Source organism: Cucurbita moschata, unplaced genomic scaffold (genome assembly GCF_002738365.1).
Source record: "Cucurbita moschata cultivar Rifu unplaced genomic scaffold, Cmos_1.0 Cmo_Scf00008, whole genome shotgun sequence".
Classification (NCBI taxonomy): Eukaryota; Viridiplantae; Streptophyta; class Magnoliopsida; order Cucurbitales; family Cucurbitaceae; genus Cucurbita; species Cucurbita moschata.
Window position 1 is genome coordinate 5,413,396 of NW_019268524.1, and position 19,560 is coordinate 5,432,955.

Here is a 19,560-nt window from a genome sequence, read left to right on the forward strand (position 1 = left end):
ATAACATGTGGTTTCTTTTAGAGTGAAGGGCATAATGGTAATTTCACATGCACGATATCTCGGTGGCTACTGGCTTTTAAGAAAATTGGTCAATTATAACTTTCAAACATTAAAAAAAAGGCCATAAAGAATAAAAATTTCATCATAAAATTATAAATTAGAAAGCAAATGTATGATATGAGAGGAGAGAATGATCCTACTACTACATCAATCTATCTTAACCTATCAAAATTGGACACGTTTCGTACAACATCTATTATATTTTCTTCCATGGTTGAGTTAAGCAGAGCAGCCTTTCAAGTGTGTGCTCAACAAATATCTATGGATTTCTTCACTCTTAAAGATTTACTACCTTCTATGTCGACTACTCGATCCATAACACGTACCTCGAATCACTTATTTCTTGCTCCCACCAGCTTTCTTTTCCCTCAAAGCTTGTCGCTTTTCTTCCCTGCATCGCGTTTCGAAGGAAAGATCAGTGTCAGGCCATAAGAATCAAATTTCAAGGCTAAACTATGACTAGAGTTATGGATAGATCACAGCCAGCCAGGTTCTCACCTAGCTTTTGAGATTTCCTCTCTCGAGGGAAATTTTCTCTTCTTCCTCTTTTCCACACCCGGCTTCGATTCTTCGCCATTTTCAACTTCGTGTTTTTCCGAAACGACCTTCTTCCTCTTTTTTCCATCGTTCGCTTGCGGGTGAAGGCATTCACCATCGTTCGTCTCATTTGAACTCTTCTCTGTCTCAATATCCTCCTCTTCCACTGCCTCTTCTTCCAATGCTTCTGAAGATTGAGCAGTTGGTATCTTGTTGCTCATCTTCTTCAACTGTATAATAGTGGAAACTAATTAATTCTTAGTTATATTATACCAGTACAATCAAAGGTCCCTACATTACAAGCAATCAGAAGATAAGCATAAAGGCGCTATCGTTGCGAAACGAAAAATGAGTATCTGTGTTTCCAAGCTGTATATTAAATGAAGTATTCGAGATTTACTTCGTCGAACTATTATTCGAGAACACAAGTCCCTAATATCCCACCCAATCCCATTCAACAGGAACTGGAAAGGAGAGAGCTCAACATATATCATCAATCTTTTAAGGTTGAAACATACCTTTGCTACAAAAAAGCCATCCATGTTATGGACATGGGGGTAGAAACGTCTCGTCTTCTCTAAAGATGGGTGAAAACGTTTTTCCCTAAACCGGATAAACCTAAAACAAAAATATGTTGGTTAATTGAGGGAGTGAACAACGATGCTGGGAGTACGTTCAGTTTAAAAACTGGGGGGGCGGGGAAGAGCATGGTGAGTACTGAGTACCCGGGACGTCCAAAATCAAGGCCACATGGAACAAGTTTCACATTCCTCTTCTTTAGTGCATAGTCAACAACTGCTTCATTCTGCAAGATGGGAATGTGCAATTAGGAATATTACAATGTAGGATCAACACGAAAGAAAAAAGAGAGGTTGGATTAATACAGACCTCGTCGACCATTATGGAACACGTGGAGTAAACAATGTAACCCCCGGATTTTGAATTTGCATCAACCATGTCGATTGCAGCAAGTATAAGTTGCTGTATGGGACAAAGAGTGAAATTAATGGAAAATTCTCGTTTTGTGCGAAGGAACCAACATAATTAATGGAATGTTTCAAGCGTCGATGCCCAAAAACACATAATGATGAGATATACCTTCTGCAACTGAGCACATTTCTGGATTTCTTCAAGGCTTTTTGAGGTTTTAACAGATTCATCCTTAGATATAACCTAACAAATGAAACCGAGATTCGGTTTGAAGAACGATAATAGAAGATAAGGTCATCATTGGAAAGATGGCAATGAAGTAAAGCAATATGGTTTTCTTTTCATAGGGCCTGGGGATAGGGAGAAAAAAAGTTCCCAGGGGAATAAAGCCCATTAAATAGACACAAGGGTACTTACTCCAGATCCACTACAAGGGGCATCTAATAGAACTCTATCGGCCGTATTCATCCCCAACACTTTCGGGAGCTGAACGATAATAAACAAGAAAGAAAAAAAGAAAATAATTAGTGTGGGCTTATGTTGTTATGGCATAACACATGAAGCAGCTTATTGTCCACAAAAAACAGCCTAACCAACCATATTGAAAATCCTAAAAGACATAATATACTAAATTGGAACATAGTAATGAAGGTGGGTGGCAAGAATAATGATAATCAGACCTCCTTCCCATCGTAGTTACAGACAACAGTATTTGTCACTCCCATTCGATGTAAATTCGCAGTAAGTGACTTCAATCTTGGTACTTTCATCTCATTAGCAAATATTATTCCTGAGATAATCGAACAATTTAAGAGAAGAAATTTTACATATCACGATTGGCAAAGAAAAGATACAAAAGGTCAATTAAACAAGCAATAATGAGGGCACGTGCTGTGGTACAAGATCAGCCTTTCCGTGTCCTAGAGATTTTGTAACGTGAAACTGTACAACCCTCAAAAGAATCAAAGAGCCAACAGCATTTCTCCAATGCTCATCGGTCGAACCAGATGAAACTCATTTCACAATTCCATACCCGTTTTGGGCTTTGGAAACAGATTTTTAGTTAATTCTTTGTTGCTGAAAGCAATATTAGAAACCAGTACTTTTTTTATATACATGAGCATCCAGGTCCAGTTGCACGCGTGTTAACAAACCTCATGGAACAACCATCTAATCCTACTAGATTAGGAAAATAAATCGTCGGTCAGATGCTACCATCCAAGCCGAATAATGTTTTCACTAACACCAATAATCAATACGCCAACCAATGGTGGTTTTATTAGACAAAATCAAAAAAGAAAACACTCGATTCCCCTGATTCTGGTCTCTGCTTTTTCTTCTTTGATTATTCGTGACCTTTAATTGCAATTTCTTGAAGAAACTAAAAGCCTAACACTAATATCTGTAGAACTTAAACTTGCAGGCATCCATTCTCATAATCGAATTAAACCAAGAACTGATTTGGATTTAACTGACCCAACCAGTTATATTTAAGAATGGTTTGGTTTGATCCAGTGGCATTCTACGTAATTGTTGATTCTAGTTCTTCAAAAATGACCTCAGCAAACTTAACACATGCACACTCCTACTCCATACATATTCCTGTAATAGCTTCAAATAGTTCTTGATTGACATAAGATTAATATATTTACTCTGTAGAAAGATATTAAGAAGGACATGGTCAGAAGATTATTTCAACAACTACCCTATGGACTTGTCCGATCCAAATAACTTTTTTTAATGAAGCATGGGGAAATATATGATTAACATCAACATATCTGAATTAGATACTACATACCACTATTTTTCATGAGTGCTGCTATGTAAGTAGTTTTACCACCAGGTGCTGCCCTGCAATAGTTTCAAACGCTTATATGAGAATGTGACAAATATCCGACTACATTGATGCTAGATATACTACTGTAACACATAGTGCATTCTAGTAGCTACATTATGGAATCAAGCAGCCATTTCATTCACCAAAGAGAAAAAACAAGATTATAGCCAATAGCCATGAACTAAATTTCAGATAAGCCAACCTTTAAGGATATGGCATCTTTTTCATTAGTTTAGAAGAAATCACAGTAAAATAACACTTGTGAGAAAACACTGTAGAACTTGTTTATTCACTTACGCCATGTCAACAATTCGTTCTTTTTCTCGAGGAGCAAGGGCCATAACAGGAAGAAAGGAGCTTGCACCTTGTAGCTGAACAAACAAAATATACATATTCACCACTTAAAGCCAATGATGAATGAAAATAAATATATAATATAATTAGAACATAGTTTACCATGTAAAAACCAGCCATATATTCAGGAGTTGCTCCAATTGGCACTTGGGAATCATATACAACAAGTCCAACCTACAATAAATATAGGAAATATAACTACTTAGTTATAAAATAGAACGAAGAGGGAACCGAGGATAAATTTACCGAAACAAAGTGCCTCACCTTTGACCACTTGCTTAAAGGATCTAGGTTTACACCTCTGTTAATCAGAACATCTGCCAGGTCACGCCTTCTTGTCTAAGAACAAAGAGAAGTAACTGAATAAGATACACATTATAAGAAGTTGCATACCAAAAAACAGAGGTCCCTGTATGTTAATTATTACCTTTAAGGTGTTGGTCCGCAAACATATTGGTCTCGGCTTTTCAAAAGCTTCGATAAGTTCCATTAGCTCGACAACGGGAAACAACTGAAGACAAAGCACGTTGATTGATCATTAACTTTCATAATAACTTTCACTCCCAACACCGAATATAAGTAAAAAAATACACCAGTTGTTACCTCAACTAGAACCCCAGTAAGAAATTCGTTATAACCATAGTATGAACCAATATCTTTCTTAAGTTGTTCGACATAATCCTTCCGGGTCGCCCCCTCTTGCCTCAAAGCCTTGAAATTTGAAAGAACTCGAACGACTAAAGTTACATTTCAGTAAACAATGAGTAACATAAGTACAGGAGGAGCTATGGTAAAGAATAAACTGCAGATAACAAATGAAAGGCTTACTTTCTCTTATCCGCCTTTGTAAATTTGAAATGTCAGGAGGTCTAAGCGCCTCTTCTTCAAGTTCCTGGTAAAAACGAAGATGTTTCAAACAAAGAAACAATGATCGGCTTCAAATTCAAGTAAATAAAACACGGCGAATTAGCATATAAATGTAACCTCCTTGGATGGTAATCTGAACTCATCGGATTCTTCTTTAATATTGAGCTGCATTTCATCTGCTGCATCTTTTTCTTCCCTCGCTCTTTCTTCATCAATAGCTCTCGACTTCTCTTCGATGTCAGATTCATCAGAATCCGAACCAGAAACAGAACGAGAAACATTCTCTGCAATAAGAAAACACAAAATTATCCATGAAACCCAGAAGAATACGATAACAGAAGACGAAAAATCACTAACAGCAAAAAGAAAAGGAAAAAAAGGGTAATCACCTTCGTCACTTCCATGGAAGAAATCATCAGCCAAGGGATCATCACCATCAGAAGAAACTTCAGAACCAGATCCTTGTTCATCACCATCAAGCATTCCATCCTCTACTTCTTCCTCATCCAGAGCATCAGAGAGGTCAGAATCATTCTCCTCCTCTTTCTTTCCACGTTTGGGCGTGAAGAGCTCGTCCTTCTTCTTCCTTTTCGATTGTGGGTCGTCTCGTTTCACAGCTTTCTTCTTGTTGAACTTGGCGGCAGGCATTGAATCAAGCTAAAATTAGTAAAGATGCTGGATTTTAAACCTCAACAAGACACCAATGAGACCTGGAATTGCAGAGTGAGAGAGAAAAGGAGCGACCAATTTGAGCGATTGAAGATATACGAGAAGCCACTGAAAATAATGTCGACGAAGGGGGGTTTAGGGTTTTGGCGCAGTCCATATAATTTGTCATCAACTCCGGTTCGGTTTTCTCAATTTTCAACCGAACCGGATCTTTGAAGTTTTGCTTTAAAACACAATTTCATATAAATAAAATATATTTTGATTTAATTTCTATCAATTATATTATATTAATTAATTAAATCTTTGTTCATAAATAAGTTAGGTTAAATTTTAAGTTTTTGAATTTACTTGGCAATCAATTTTAATCATTATCTTTGCTCTTAATAATGAATAGAATAAATAATTTATTTATTAAATCGTATTATTAAAATAATTTGAGCAATTAAATTTTAAATGTTTTTTTTCCTTAGATTTAGGTACGGGTGGGTGAAACTTCGAGACTTTAATAGTGATGAACTGTACTGTCGGGTTATTAGTAGACTATGAGATGACCTTGACATCGAATTAATATAATAAGCTAATTTTGTCATTAAGTTTATGAAAAATAGTAGTTGCTTGTACTTGTAGCAAACAAAATGTTGTACTCGTCTTGAAATAGAGTAAGTTGATCTTCGGGTTTTCCACTAATACAAAGAGCCTACTTCCACTCTTAAGGCTCGGAATAGAATGACCCTAACAACAGTTGATCTAGATGAAGTAGCGAGCAAGTACTCTCTAAAAAAAAAGGAACGTTACTTAAGGTATAGAAATTAGTTAGTGGCAGCTTAGACCCAACAACAGCAAGTAGCTTAGACCCAACAACATAATGACTACGTATAAGACCATTTGATGTCGAGTTGGGGGATGTGAACATAGCAGCCCTAAACTCCCTTATGCACTATTGTTGAAGGGGAGGCCACTTAGGTAAGAAACAAACTAAGATTTCACCACTTACCGTCTACAATAACTTTTGGACTATCACAAATAATATATGAAGCCAAGACTAAGTAATGTGACTATGTCGCAAGAGAATGTCGCGGAGCCATCAAGTGCCAAATTCGGATTTCGAATCTTGATCCGAATCCTGGACATGGGTCGTTACATATGTGATCCAACCTTGCCAGAAGGAAGTTTGTATTAAATTTAGATTTCGAATCTTGATCTAAATCCGGAGCATGTGTCGTTACATATGTGATCCGGCCTAACTGCCAAAAGGAAGTTTGTGGGCATGTCTTGATGATGATGTTTTCTACAACGCATCGTCGTTAGGCTACTCGAAATGTTCCGAAAGTTGGGTGTTTACCTAGAGATGAAGTGGTTCTTCCTCATTGGCTTGATTTGGATTAGACCTATAAATATGCCCATCCTTCTTTGGAGGTGGTTTGGGCACTCCACCAGCTAGAGCAGTGAAACTATCTGACATGGGGGGCTGTAGGGATTTTCTTCAATTTCTATGTTTACAAGAGGCACAGGACATGGTGGGCGAGGCATAACTATATCTTGTCAGCTTCTTTGGATGCTAGGGTTGCTTGCTTTCATGGGGATTCTCATATATTTCATCCTTCAATCACCACAAGAACAAGAACCATTAGTTCACAAATCATTTATCTCAACTACAACTACCAGTAATCGCCACAAGAACAAGAACCGTTTTTGAAACAATGGAATCGATTTCTATCCCGAACAACTATTTCTCTCGTACTAACAACTGATATGATCTTTAGAGCGGCATGGCAATCCTCGCAGACTCGTAGATTCTTCATGATCCTAATAACAGTTCCAGGTCCCGTCTTGATTAACCCGAAGACTACTGCTAACTTCTCACTATGTCGAAACAAAAACTTCTCCTTTTGATCATCTTCCATGTCAAGCAACACCACCGAGGTGTTGGGCACGTATCCTTCGAGCTTCATTCGCTCGAGCAACTTCTCCCATGTCTTGTATATCTCCTCGGTCTGAGGATGGGTCTCGTCCCCTGCAACAAAATTGTGAACCATCCCTTCTACCATGATTGAACTCCAGCCTGGTGTCTTTTTTACTCCTCTGTCTCTCATCAACCTCCTCACTCGGGCTACATCCTCCCATCTTCCTGCTTCTGCGTAGATGTTCGATAGAACCACATAGTATCCATCGTTTAGCGGATCCAATTCCGAGAGGTGACGGGTGGCTTCTTCAGCCAATTTTATGTTTTTGTGAACTTTGCAACCACCAAGGAGGGCTCCCCAAACAACACCATTAGGTGCAATAGGCATGTTCATGATGAACTCATGAGCCTCTTGCAGCAGCCCTGCGCGGCTGAAAAGATCAACCATACAACCATAGTGCTCAATCCTAGGAATTATCCCATAATCCTTAGTCATGCTAGCAAAATATTTACGGCCTTTCCCAACAATTCCCATGTGGCTGCAGGCATGTAAGATACCAATGAAAGTCACTGCATTGGGCTTCATGCCTGTGTTTATCATTTTATTGAAGAATGCAAGAGCCTCCTCGGCCTGTCCATGGGCTGCGAGTCCCACAATCATAGCCGACCAGGAAACGACCGTGCGTTCTTCCATGTCGTTGAAGATCCTATAGGCATCATCCAAGCACCCACACTTTGCATACATATCAATCAAAGTGTTACAAACACGAATGTTTTTATGATAGCCAATTCGGTTAGAGAAGTCATGTATCCTCCTCCCCAAATCCAGGTTCCCCATATCAGCACAAGCTACAAGAACAGCCACCACCGTCACTTCATTAGGCAATAAACCAGCTTCTTCCATCTCCAAAAACAGATCGACGGCCTCCTTGGGCTTCCCACATTGGGCATATCCACCAATCATCGAAGTCCACGACCTCACATTCCTCTCAGGCATTTCAACAAACAACTTATACGCACCCTCGATATCGCCTCTTTTAACCAATTGGGCAATCATAATATTCCACGTTATCACATCCCTCTGCGGCATTTTATCAAACACCATCCTTGCAACACCCATTTCGCCACACAAAGCATACAGATGAACAATCATATTCAGCAAAAACATATTCGATTGCAATCCAAGTTTCTCTACATACCCATGAACAATCCTACCATTCCTAACATCCAACAATCGAGAACACGCTTTCAAAACAAACGAACAAGTATAATTATCAGGGCAAACATCAAACTCACGCAAACGATAAAAAAGTGAAATGGCATCAACAGGGGAATCTCCCTCGGCCAAAGACCTCAAACAAGTGTTCCAGAGGGCGACTTCGGATGCGTCCACGAGCTCAAAGATTAGCTTGGCGTAGGAGAAACTCGAATTCAGAGCACAAACGGAAGCTACCCGTAAAAGTGGGATGGAAGAGAGGGGAGAATTGGTTTTGAGGAGATGGGCGTGGACTTGCTTCAGCTCAAACGGAGAGGAGAAGTTGTGGAGAAGATGGGTGATGGGATTTGGAGTGGGAGAGGCTCTATGGGGAAGAGGGGGAACGTGAAGTAGAGATACAGAGCAAATCATTTCGTTCTGATTGGGTAGAGAAGAAACGCATTCGTTTTCAAGATCATCCGAGTGTGTGTTGAAGATTTTGATACCGTAGGTAAAAACCTAAGCTCGCTTAACACATATCAACACATATGGACATATCGTGATGAGCCTCATGATTTCGATATTATTTCTAAAAACATAAGCCCACTTAGCAAATATTTTCTACTTTAGCCTATTACACATCGTCATCAGCCTCGTGATTTTGATACCATTTGTAAAAACATAAGCCCACTTAGCAAATATTGTCTGCTTTAGCCTATTACACATCGTCATCAGCCTCGTGATTTTGATACCATTTGTAAAAACATAAGCCCACTTAGCAAATATTGTCTGCTTTATCCTATTACACATCGTCATCAGCCTCGTGATTTTGATACCATTTGTAAAAACATAAGCCCACTTAGCAAATATTGTCTGCTTTAGCCTATTGCACATCGTCATCAGCCTCGTGATTTTGATACCATTTGTAAAAACATAAGCCCACTTAGCAATATATTGTCTGCTTTAGCCTATTACATATAGTTATCAGGCTCACCGTCATTTAAAACGGGTCTACTAGCGAGGTTTAGCGAGGTTTCTAACTCCGCTAAATTTAGTACCTTTGGAAAAAAATCAAAATTAAAATTTGAAGTTTGGGCTCAATGTCCATGGGCCCAACTATTGGGCCGGCCAAGTATCAACCCGATTGACATATAAAAATGCTACCTCTCTCTCTCTTGGACCGTTAAAATTCATTACCCTCTTTCAATTCGGAATTCCACTGAAAACCTAAATCAACGATCTTTCATCTTCTTCTCCACGTCTTATCGATCTTCTTCGACAACACATCCGCCAGCCAAATTCCTCATGGCGTCCAAATCGAAGAGCGAAAATCCTCACACCGGCGATGGCGCTAGCCCAGGGTTTGTTTCTTTTCCTTTCTCAATTTTTATTTTCTTTTCGTGTTTCTCTGAGAATGTTTGATGAGTTGGGGAAAAGGGCTTTCTTAAGCGCCAGATTCCATTCCTATATGTCGTCCCCCTCTCAGGCCTGTCAAACAGTTCCTTTGTCTTGATTTTCTTTAGATCTCGATTTTGTGTTCTCACTTTTTTGCTATTTTTGTTTTCCCAGGAAGATTTTCATCGGAGGATTGGCGAAGGATACAACTTACAGTGAGTTTTTGTTTTATTTTAATCATGTATTAGGAACGAGTTTCTGTACCCATGTTTAATTCTGCTGAAATTACCTGTTATTCTTGATGGGTGTTCATTTTTTGAATGGCTAGCTTAGCACCTCTTCTATTGCGGTTCATTGATAATTAAATAAATTCTTGATTTGCTAATTCTGTATATTGATTAAGTGCAATGTTAGCTTAGATTCGGCTGCAGCTGATGTTCTTTTTCATTGTGTTCTTGGAAAAATTAGCTCAATTCAACAAGCATTTTGGTGATTATGGAGAGATAACGGACTCGGTGATCATGAAGGATCGGTATACCGGACAACCAAGAGGTTTTGGGTTTATTACTTATGCTGATCCTTCTGTGGTTGACAAGGTTATCGAAGATACACACGTCATCAATGGAAAACAGGTACGTCTTCTTAATTATTTTGTTTTTCTTCTTCCTGCTAACTGGCTTACACCACATTATATTCTACTGGATTGTTGAATGGCGTAAAATATTTTTGTTTTCCGTGGTCTTATGAGGTTAATTATGAGTCTTTTTCTGTATTTTATTGGATGGTTTATAATTTTCCCTTGTTATTACCCTTCATCCCCTTTTTTCGTGATACAGTTGTAATATGATTGTTGTTGCATGAATTTGTTCTTTATTTATTTTATTTCTGGGATTTACTTTGCTAAATGGAGATAGGTTGAAATCAAGAGAACCATCCCAAAAGGACAAGGTCAATCAAAGGATTTTAAGACTAAGAAGATATTTGTTGGTGGGATTCCATCAACGGTTACTGAAGGTAAGGTTATTGAGTTATATGTTGAAGCGTGTTCTTTATTGGCAGAACCAGTGTTTGTTTCAGCCACTTTTTATTTGTTCTTCTCATATTGATGTAGTTTCTATGTTGTGTTTTAATATGTTTATTACGTATCTTGCTTGTAGATGAGTTAAAACATTTCTTTTCCAAGTTTGGGAAAGTTGTGGAACACCAAATTATACGTGACCATGAAACCAACCGCTCGCGAGGCTTTGGGTTTATAGTTTTTGACGAGGAAGAAGTTGTAGATGAAATTTTATCCAAAGGAAATATGATAGATATGTCTGGTACCCAGGTGAGCTTATATAAACGGACCGCAAGTGAGCAAAGTGTAAACCAAATTGTGTTTCCCATGGGTTTTGCACCATCGTATTTTCCAGTTTTAATAACAATGGACAATTTTCAACCCTTTCACTTTATACAATCGTATCTTTTAAGTATTATGCGATTAGCTGCTTCTTTTTGCTACTAATTTTAGGTTGAGGTTATACAGGTATAGATCTTCTAAGGCAAGGGCTATCAGAATAGTTAAATTGCAGAAGATCTAGGTTAACTAAGTTACTTTGTTGTAGGTGGAGATCAAGAAAGCTGAACCAAAGAAATCCTCAAACCCACCACCTGCTCCTGCATATGGTAGCAATTCTAGGGCTCGTTCATTCAATGATGGCTTTGGTGGATATGGTGGTTCTTATGGGGACTTTGATGCAGGCTTTGGACCTGGTCCCTTTAGGACTGCAGGTGGTCTTGGTGGTAGGATAGGGGGTGGCTATGGTTATGGTAGTGGTGGTGACTTTGGTGGTGGTTATGGAGGTTTTGGAAGCAGTAGCTTAGGTGGCTACCGAGGTGAATCATCCCTCGGTTATTCTAGTCGATTTGGTCCTTACAGTGGTGGGTTTGGTGGGGGTTATGGCACAAGTGGCTTAGGAGGATATGGTCGAGGGGTTGATGGCTATGGGAGCTATGGAGGTTCAGGTTACGGTGGAGGTTATGACTCAGGTCCTGGTGCTAGTTACGGAGGAGCAGGTGGTTTGTATGGAAGGGGAGGCTATAGTGGGAGTAGTCGATACCATCCCTATGCAAGGTAGGATCGTTGCGTAGTCAGTACCGTCCATCTCCTTGGAAGCTAGAACAGAAGTCTCACTCGAACGCTGTCTCGCCTAAGAATTGCCATAGAGTTTTTCAAACACACAGGTTCCTTTAGGTTTGTGGCCCAGTGATAGGCAGTGTTCTCTCACAAATACTAGAGGTCCAAGGATGCTTTGGAAAAAGACGAGAAAGAGTGTATTAGACTTTTTATTGTATGGTTTTAGACACTATTATGTAGACTACACTACTGCAAGCTAGTTTATGCCTAATATGGTTGTCCCCATCTAGTACAATTTCAATGTAGTGTGCTGTGCTGCTCTGCTGTAGGCTTTAGCATACACTTATATTTCTCGGTTATGTTTATTCGTCACGTTAGTTCGATAAACTAGATAGAGAGATTAGATGTATATTATTTCCTAACACGCCCTGGTAGTCTTATACTCTTTATTTTAGTTTACAGAACGTGATAGACACAGGAAGAGTAAAATATAATCCTCCCAGTTCTTACTGATAGTTTTAGGGGACCGAGCGGGAAATGTAGGATGAGGCACATCACGTTTATCGATATGTTGATTAGATAGATAGAGGATTCTTGTTTTGATATTGAGATTAATTCATTATGTTCTTGGCCTTTTGAGTGATCTGCTGAAGCTGTACTGGTGCTTGCCATGGAAGCTATTTCTACAATTATTTTTTTATTTTATTTTATTTTTAATGATTTTAGGGTAAATAATATTGAAGCCAAGTTACCATGCACAATTGAAGTCTCTGTAATTTCTTCATTAATTTTTTTTTATTTTTTTGTAATGAAGTTTATTTGTTAATTAAGTTTATTAGCTATCAAGTTGTGTTTGAGTTTTTTTTTTTTTTTTTTCCTAATTATATTTATATTAGAAAAGCATTATTATATAAATAAATATAAAATTAGATGAGAATGGAAGCATGGAAAGCATTATTTAGGAATCAGGCGTCTTAGTCAAACCATTATATTTTAATGGAAGTGGGAGAATATGGAATAATATTTTATTTCTGTTCATTAATGTAATCTAAAGCTGTTGCACTGCAACATGTTTACTTTTCTTTCGTTTTCAATTTTAATTATATTTCTTTTGTATTTTTATAACTTCTTCCTTTAAATTTTAAATTTTAATTTTAATTTATGGAGCTACTTTTTAAAAATATTGTTAACTACGCTTCAATTTTTTAATTTTTTTAATTTTTTATTAATATTGTTAATTTTTTTTAAATTCAAAAATATATTATTACCATTAGTACATGAGCGAAATTATTAATATGTGTTTGAAAAATTTTCAAGAACTTAATATATTTAATTTTTTTTAAAAAATATTACCGTTGGTATATGAAAGAAATTCTCTCATCTCTCTTAATCATTTCTTAATGAAATTCTTTGATCTATAAAACTACTATTTGGGTGTTGAAATTTCTTATATATATGTTTGGAAATATTGACAAACTAGAGAATATATCATTTTTATTTAAAATTATGATATTTAAGAAATGAAGTTTTAGAAATTGAGGAAAGAAAAATGGAAACTAAAAAAAAAAACGAGAGATAAGAAATATAATTGACAGAAATATCCCAAATTTAATTACGTATATTTATAAAAAAAATATATATATTTAAAAGATTTTATTTGATTCATAAATGTTGGTTTACAAATATTTTTAATTATAAATGGAAATTAAAATGGTAAATTAAGTAAAGAGATTTTGTTAGAAATGATGACGTGGAAATTAGCTGGCCAATGCTTTATGAGTAAACAACATAATTAAATTCCTTATCACCTTCCTTTAAGCTCGATCATTCCTCCATTCATTATGCTTTATTTATATTTCAATTTATTGTACTTTTATTTTTTTTAATAATTATTAATTAATATCATTCACTTACGGTTGAAAATCTCTGTTTGAATAGGGAGGGAGTAAAGAGAAATTCCCTCGTTAGCCAAACAGGTTATGAAATGGATATTATATTCTTTGTCCCTACCCCTATCTCCGACCTTACCTAAATTCTCGTTGGTGATGGAATGAAGTTATATTGTTCGTCCCTACCCCTATTTTCGACCTTACCTAAATTCTCGTTGGTTATGGAATGAACTTATATTATTCGTCCCTACCCCTATCTCTGACCTTACCCAAACTCTTGTTGGTTATGGAATGAACTTATATTATTCGTCCCTACCCCTATCTCTGACCTTACCCAAACTCTTGTTGGTTATGGAATGAACTTATATTATTCGTCCCTACCCCTATCTCTGACCTTACCCAAACTCTTGTTGGTTATGGAATGAACTTATATTATTCGTCCCTACCCCTATCTCTGACCTTACCCAAACTCTTGTTGGTTATGGAATGAAGTTATATTATTCGTCCCTGCCCTTATCTCTGACCTTACCTAAATTCTCGTTGGTTATGGGAGGAAGATTATATTATTCGTCCCTACCCCTGTCTTCGACCTTACCTAAATTCTAGTTGGTTATGGAATGAAGATTATATTTTTTGTCACTACCCTTGTCTCCGACTTTACCTAAATTCTCGTTGGTTATGGAATGAAGATTATATTCTTCATCCCTACTTCTGTCTCCGACCTTACCTAAATTCTCATAAGTTATGGAATGAATATATATTTTTCGTCCCTTCCCCTACCTCCAACTTTACCTAAATTCTCATCTCATCTTCCTTCTGCACGAAACTCGATCCCTGTAAATCCTTTGAGAATCCCAACCTAGAGCGAAAATTGAAATATGAAGAGAGGACGATAACGAAAAATACTTCCATCTTCACCCATAGACATCTCTACTAAGCCGGCCACAAATAAGAACTTAGGACTTGGGGTCCCTATATATATATATATATATAGAGGGCACGTTGTACAGTGTTGGGAAGAAGAGTCCGGAGAAAAAGTAGGGTTTGGTGAAGGCGACAGCATAGAAAAGGGTGGCTTTGGTGAAGGGGACAGCCTAAAAAATGACAGCAAACTTCAGTAACTTACTGCTCCCATGGTGGACTCTATTATGGCTAAAACAATCCATTTCTTCCCTGACTTGCCTCCCTCTCTTTTCCTCTCCCTCCATTATTGCCCTTCTCTATCTCTTCCCCAAACTCCATTTCTCTGCCACTCCCACCTTCCCTGCAAATGGAGCTCGTCCCTTACTCTGACCCATCTTCCAATTCCCTTCCCAATTCCTCCACCCCCCCATGGCAGGACATGTTCAGATCCGCCTCAATTCGAAAACCCAGCCCCGACCCACAAAATCTCCACCAACAATCTTCCAAAACCCCTCCTCAATCCGATTCCAATCCCTCCTTTTCCGGCGACCCTCAAGTCCGCCTTGCACTTTACATCGCCATGGCTCACGCCGGCCTTGCCTTCACCATTCTCACTCTCTACGCCGTCGGCCGTCTCCTCGAAGCCTATCTCCGCCCCCTTCAATGGGCCGTCCTCTGTTCTATCCCTCTTCGCGGCATTCAACAAACCCTAGAAGGGTTTTGGTCCAAACCCCTTAACTTAGGCCTCACGGAAACTCTTCTCGCTATCCCCGTTGCGGTTTTTCAGGTTTTTGTTGGAACCCTTGTTGAATTTCGTGAAGTTTGTTTCCGGGTTGTGCTTAGAAGGAAGAAATCTGAGATTTCTAAACGAAATCAAAGTGTGTTCTCTAAGTTATTGCGATGGCTTGTATCGTTTTGGATTTTTATACTTGCTTATGAGAACTTCGGTGTTATTGCATCTTGTTCGCTTCTTGGATTAGGTTTTTTGTTTAGTTCTAAGTCTGTGGATTCAACTATGTCCTCTGTTTCTTCGTTTCGTAGCATGAGCTTTCGTCGTACTGCTGTTAGTGCGTTCTTCACCAAAGGGGTTTTGAAACGATTGAAAACCATTGTAGCAATTGGTTTGATTGTCGCTATGGTTGTTGTGTTCTTGGCTGGATTATTGTTTTTCTCTTACAAAATTGGTGTTGAAGGGAAAGAAGCTATGATTTCATTGAAACTTCACGTGGAAGAGAACAATTATGCTGAAAGGATCGGAGTTAAGAAATGGATAGAAGAGAATGATATTCCTGGGATGATTGATGGCTACACGACCAAGTTTTATGAAGCAGTGTCGGAGCAGATAGATAGCTTAGCTATGCAGTATAACATGACAGAGTTTGTCACTGGGATTAAGCATTTAGCTTTAGCATCGTCTCGTGCTAACTCGTCGGGGCCTTCCACCTCTCTAATCGCTCCATCGCCGTATACGCAGAAGCTTATGAGCTTGAGAAATCGGATCCATAACCAGGAATGGGGTCAGATTTATACAGAACTGGATACAATTATTAGGGAGTTGATAATCACTAGGGAGGATTTAGTTGTGAAAGCGAAAGGATTAGCTGTTCAAGGGATGGATATTTCGCAACGAGTCGTTGCTAGTAGTGTATCGGTAGTAGGAGGTGGTGCGAAGTTCATGGTTTCGATTGGGAGTTCTATTATTTCTGGAGCGGCTGAAGTTTTGAACTTCGTCTCGCAATCAATGGTGTTCATTTGGGTTCTGTATTATCTTATCACTTCTGAATCTGGTGGTGTGACTGAACAAATAATGTATATGCTTCCTATCGAAGATTCAGCTCGCATTCGATGCGTTGAAGTTCTTGATAACGCGATCTCGGGCGTTCTTTTGGCTACAGCAGAGATTGCTATCTATCAAGGATGTCTTACATGGCTGTTGCTTAGACTATTTGAAATACATTTCTTGTATATGTCTACTGTTCTTGCATTTCTCAGTCCACTTTTCCCAATTTTTCCTTCATGGTTTGCAACAATTCCAGCAGCCTTGCAGCTTCTGCTGGAAGGTCGGTATGTCGTAGCCGTCGGTTTGTCCGTTATTCACCTTGCGCTTATGGATTACGGCGCGTCGGAAATCCAAGAGGACATACCTGGTCACAGTGAATACCTTATGGGGCTTAGCATCATTGGTGGAATGACTTTGTTTTCATCTGCATTGGAGGTACACTTTCTTTCCCTTTCTAGACTTTGAAATCACTTGTAATGTCCCACGTTGGTCGGGGAGGAGAACAAAATATCCTTTATAAGGGTGTGAAAACCTTCCTAGCAGACGCGTTTTAAAGCCTTGAGGGGAAGCCCGAAAGGGAAAGCCCAAGGAGGACAATATCTGCTAGCGGTGGTCTGGGCCATTACAAATGGTATCAGAGCCCGACACCAGATGATGTGCGAGCTTTCTCGCTGTTCCCCGAATGGGGTAGACACGAGGTGGTGTGCTAGTAAGAACACTGGGCCCCAAAGGGGGTGGATTTGGTGGGGGTCCCACATCAATTAGAGAAAGGAACGAGTGCCAGCGAGGACGCTGGGCCTCGAATGGGGTGGATTATGATGTCCCACATTGGTTGGGGAGGAGAACAAAACACCTTCTATAAGGGGGTGTGAAAACCTTCCCTAGCAAACGCGTTTTAAAGCGTTGAGGGGAAGCCCGAAAGGGAAAGCCCAAAGAGGACGATATCTGCTAGCGGTGGTCTGGGCCGTTACATCACTAGAGCTTATAAACAGTTTACGAGTTTGATGATTTAATATCTAAACTAGCTTTGTGAGATCCCACATCGGTTGGAGAGGGGATCGAAGCATTGCTTATAAGGGTGTGGAAACTTCTACCTAGTATGCGCATTTTAAAACCTTGAGGGGAAGCCGAGAAGGGAAAGCCCAAAGAGGGATTCTTCGCACCCTCACCCTCTATCTTCTTTAAACACATATCACCTTCTTCCACTTACCTGTGAAGCTCCCAATTGCAGAAGCATATAGGACTAACGTCATTTACTCATGCTCCTCCGTTGTCTTGGGATATTGTCCTTTTGACAATTTAACATGATTTGCCAAAAGGGTAGTCCGAGTTTAGCATTATTCCTCCTAAATTTAAACACCACCTTCTCAACGTACTGCTCTTAGGACATGTTTGATGTGACAACAAATCTATCTTGAGAAATCCTAATCCCAAGAATTTTCTTGGGTGCACCCAAATCTTTCATCTCAAATACTAAAGACATAGTTGCCTTTAGATAGTTCATCTCCCTCGTATTGAATCCTGTAATCAATATATATCATCCATGTACAAGAGTAGAAACAGTAACAACACCGATCATTTTCACTCTGAAAATCAACCACTCTAGCTCACGAAGGAGTGAAACGTCTTGTACCATTATCTCAGTGCTCATTTCAGTCCATACAAGCTCCTATTGAGTTTGCACACCGTGTGTTCTTTGCCTAAAACTACTAACCCTGATCTATCTTAGAAACTGGATAAAATTCTATCTTTGCATGCTTCCATTTGATTTTTCCTTTTTGCGGGCTCGTGGCCTCGCCTGAATGATCTCTTACTCATACTCACAGGGTGCGATTATGGGACCGTTGATTACAACCGTCGTGATCGCCCTTAAGGATTTGTACGTAGAATTTGTTTTGGGTGGAAATAAGAGAAAAGAGAAAGAGAAAGAAAAGGAAAAGTGCAACTAGACAGCATACTTATTTTTGTTTCTAAATTATGGTGAGCTACTCTTATCAAGCTTGTGATACTCATCCATTTCCACAGCTGCAACAGAAACTGCCCATTGAATTGTAATAAATTTGTAAGTTATGTTCCTTTGATCATACTGCCTCAGCTGTAAAATCATTTTGTTTTTAGAGAGAAATATATCACTGTGTTCATGATGTTGGTCGTCGGGTTGAGTTGGGATGTGTTCGTCGTCTTTCCTGTCTTGTCAACAGAACAGAATAAAGCTTTTGCATCGTCCTGTAAAGAACATCGGGTGTTCGGCATTAAGATTGGGAGTTGATGATGGAACCTGTAAAGTTTACAGAGCTGATTAGTTCTTGCTGTTTATGTAATTTGAATTGTTGAATTCATATGTTAGATTGATGTTGAACTGTTTTTGTTTTCCCATGTCTGCTTAGAGTGAGTTTGGTATCATTTTAGAACATTGGAAACTACCTGTTATCAATGAATATCTGGTTACATAACAAAAGTGCTCGTGTTGGATTGAGTCGGGTTAAGATTAGCTCGTGTTTGTACCGTCAGTATAGCTTCGATTATTATTTTTTTACGTTACCCAATTTGCATCACAAAAAACTGATGTCGACGTAGCTATGCCGATGCATTTTTTCGAACCCATACTATGATTTTCAAATGTAAATTACTCTAAAACGGAGATAATTCACATTGTCATAGAAGATATGAGGTACAAAATTTTAAGTGGATGAGATCGTCGAATAGTCTTAGTTGGAGATTGGAATGTACTGTAGGTTCATGTGGTCGACGGGTAAATTTCTACCGTTCGATTAGACCCTTCAGTTTATAGACCGCTGCTAGGAGGCAAATGAGTCACTTGTTTAGTCTTGCAGTGCACTCACTACTCCAGCTCGACTCGAGACACTACAAACTATTCTTGGGTTGACACATACCCAATTCCCTAAAACCCCTAAAAAAACATCCGTGTAAGACACCACGAACTATTCTTAAATTGACACATATCCAATCATAACAACAGTGTAAATGAAATAACTCTATAATGCTCAAACTCGAGGACGTAAACTTCGCTAATTTTCTTTATTTTCAACATTTTTAGAATTTCACGAGCCTTATAAGCTAAATTTCAAAGAGGTGTAGAAAAAAAAAAAAAAAAAAAAAAAAAA

General features: G+C 38.6%; 4 protein-coding genes across 6 annotated transcripts; 2 read left to right on the forward strand and 2 right to left on the reverse strand.

The window, feature by feature from the left end:
* Positions 1-124: 124 nt before the first annotated feature.
* Positions 125-5,390, reverse strand: LOC111446614 (probable 28S rRNA (cytosine(4447)-C(5))-methyltransferase). Its single transcript, XM_023085485.1, has 17 exons — positions 4,975-5,390; positions 4,703-4,869; positions 4,547-4,610; positions 4,322-4,455; positions 4,146-4,229; positions 3,983-4,057; positions 3,821-3,892; positions 3,662-3,735; positions 3,326-3,378; positions 2,208-2,317; positions 1,945-2,013; positions 1,696-1,770; positions 1,486-1,578; positions 1,323-1,402; positions 1,116-1,215; positions 559-827; positions 125-451 (listed from the first exon to the last, which is right to left on the reverse strand). Exons 1-17 carry the CDS (start codon positions 5,231-5,233, stop codon positions 397-399), a joined length of 1,833 nt encoding a protein of 610 aa, XP_022941253.1. The 5' UTR covers positions 5,234-5,390; the 3' UTR covers positions 125-396.
* A 1,008-nt stretch (positions 5,391-6,398) lies between these two features.
* On the reverse strand, positions 6,399-8,850 carry LOC111445907 (pentatricopeptide repeat-containing protein At5g66520-like). Its single transcript, XM_023084453.1, has one exon. It carries the CDS (start codon positions 8,782-8,784, stop codon positions 6,913-6,915), a length of 1,872 nt encoding a protein of 623 aa, XP_022940221.1. The 5' UTR covers positions 8,785-8,850; the 3' UTR covers positions 6,399-6,912.
* A 685-nt stretch (positions 8,851-9,535) lies between these two features.
* LOC111446490 (heterogeneous nuclear ribonucleoprotein 1-like) lies at positions 9,536-12,222 on the forward strand. Its single transcript, XM_023085324.1, has 6 exons — positions 9,536-9,713; positions 9,922-9,962; positions 10,216-10,379; positions 10,662-10,761; positions 10,905-11,074; positions 11,352-12,222. The coding sequence occupies exons 1-6, from the start codon at positions 9,658-9,660 to the stop codon at positions 11,862-11,864; spliced, it is 1,044 nt and encodes a 347-aa protein (XP_022941092.1). The 5' UTR covers positions 9,536-9,657; the 3' UTR covers positions 11,865-12,222.
* Positions 12,223-14,791: 2,569 nt separating this feature from the next.
* LOC111445909 lies at positions 14,792-18,869 on the forward strand. Of its 3 annotated transcripts, XM_023084456.1 has the most exons (3): positions 14,797-16,870; positions 18,262-18,401; positions 18,449-18,869. In XM_023084456.1, exons 1-2 carry the CDS (start codon positions 15,023-15,025, stop codon positions 18,382-18,384), a joined length of 1,971 nt encoding a protein of 656 aa, XP_022940224.1. In that variant the 5' UTR covers positions 14,797-15,022; the 3' UTR covers positions 18,385-18,401; positions 18,449-18,869. The 3 variants fall into 3 exon arrangements, with proteins under 3 accessions (XP_022940225.1, XP_022940224.1, XP_022940223.1); XM_023084457.1 differs by lacking the exons at positions 18,262-18,401; positions 18,449-18,869 and adding an exon at positions 17,279-17,289 and having other exon boundaries at positions 14,792-16,920; XM_023084455.1 differs by having other exon boundaries at positions 14,798-16,870; positions 18,262-18,809.
* Positions 18,870-19,560: the final 691 nt, after the last annotated feature.